At 70.7% G+C, this 208-nt stretch overlaps 1 protein-coding gene across 1 annotated transcript in view; it reads right to left on the bottom strand.

The window, feature by feature from the left end:
* Positions 1-208, bottom strand: part of BLOC1S4 (biogenesis of lysosomal organelles complex 1 subunit 4) — a 7,733-nt gene extending 7,525 nt beyond the window's left edge. Inside the window, exon 1 of the mRNA XM_025212753.1 lies at positions 10-208. Within this exon, the coding sequence (XP_025068538.1) occupies positions 10-147 (138 nt within the window). The 5' untranslated portion in view covers positions 148-208. The remainder of the gene's footprint in view (positions 1-9) is intronic.

Below are 208 nucleotides of genomic sequence, written 5' to 3'. Positions count from 1 at the left end.
GGACTGTGCGTAGCCGGCAGCGGCGCGGCTCAGCAGCAGCTCCACTGCGTCCCCTTCGTCCCCGAGCTCCGAGGCGTTGCTCTGGCTCTGTGACACATTGCCACTATCCCCACTCCCGCTAGCGCCCGGCGGCTCCGCCGCCTCCATCCCGCCGCGCCCGTCACGCGCCTTCCCGGTCACGTGGGCAAGAGGCGCGACTGCCAGTTTA

This window comes from Alligator sinensis, unplaced genomic scaffold (assembly GCF_000455745.1).
Source record: "Alligator sinensis unplaced genomic scaffold, ASM45574v1 scaffold969_2, whole genome shotgun sequence".
In the NCBI taxonomy this organism is placed as follows: domain Eukaryota; kingdom Metazoa; phylum Chordata; order Crocodylia; family Alligatoridae; genus Alligator; species Alligator sinensis.
The sequence above is the reverse complement of the archived record's forward strand: the minus strand, read 5'-3'. Positions and strand labels throughout refer to the sequence as shown.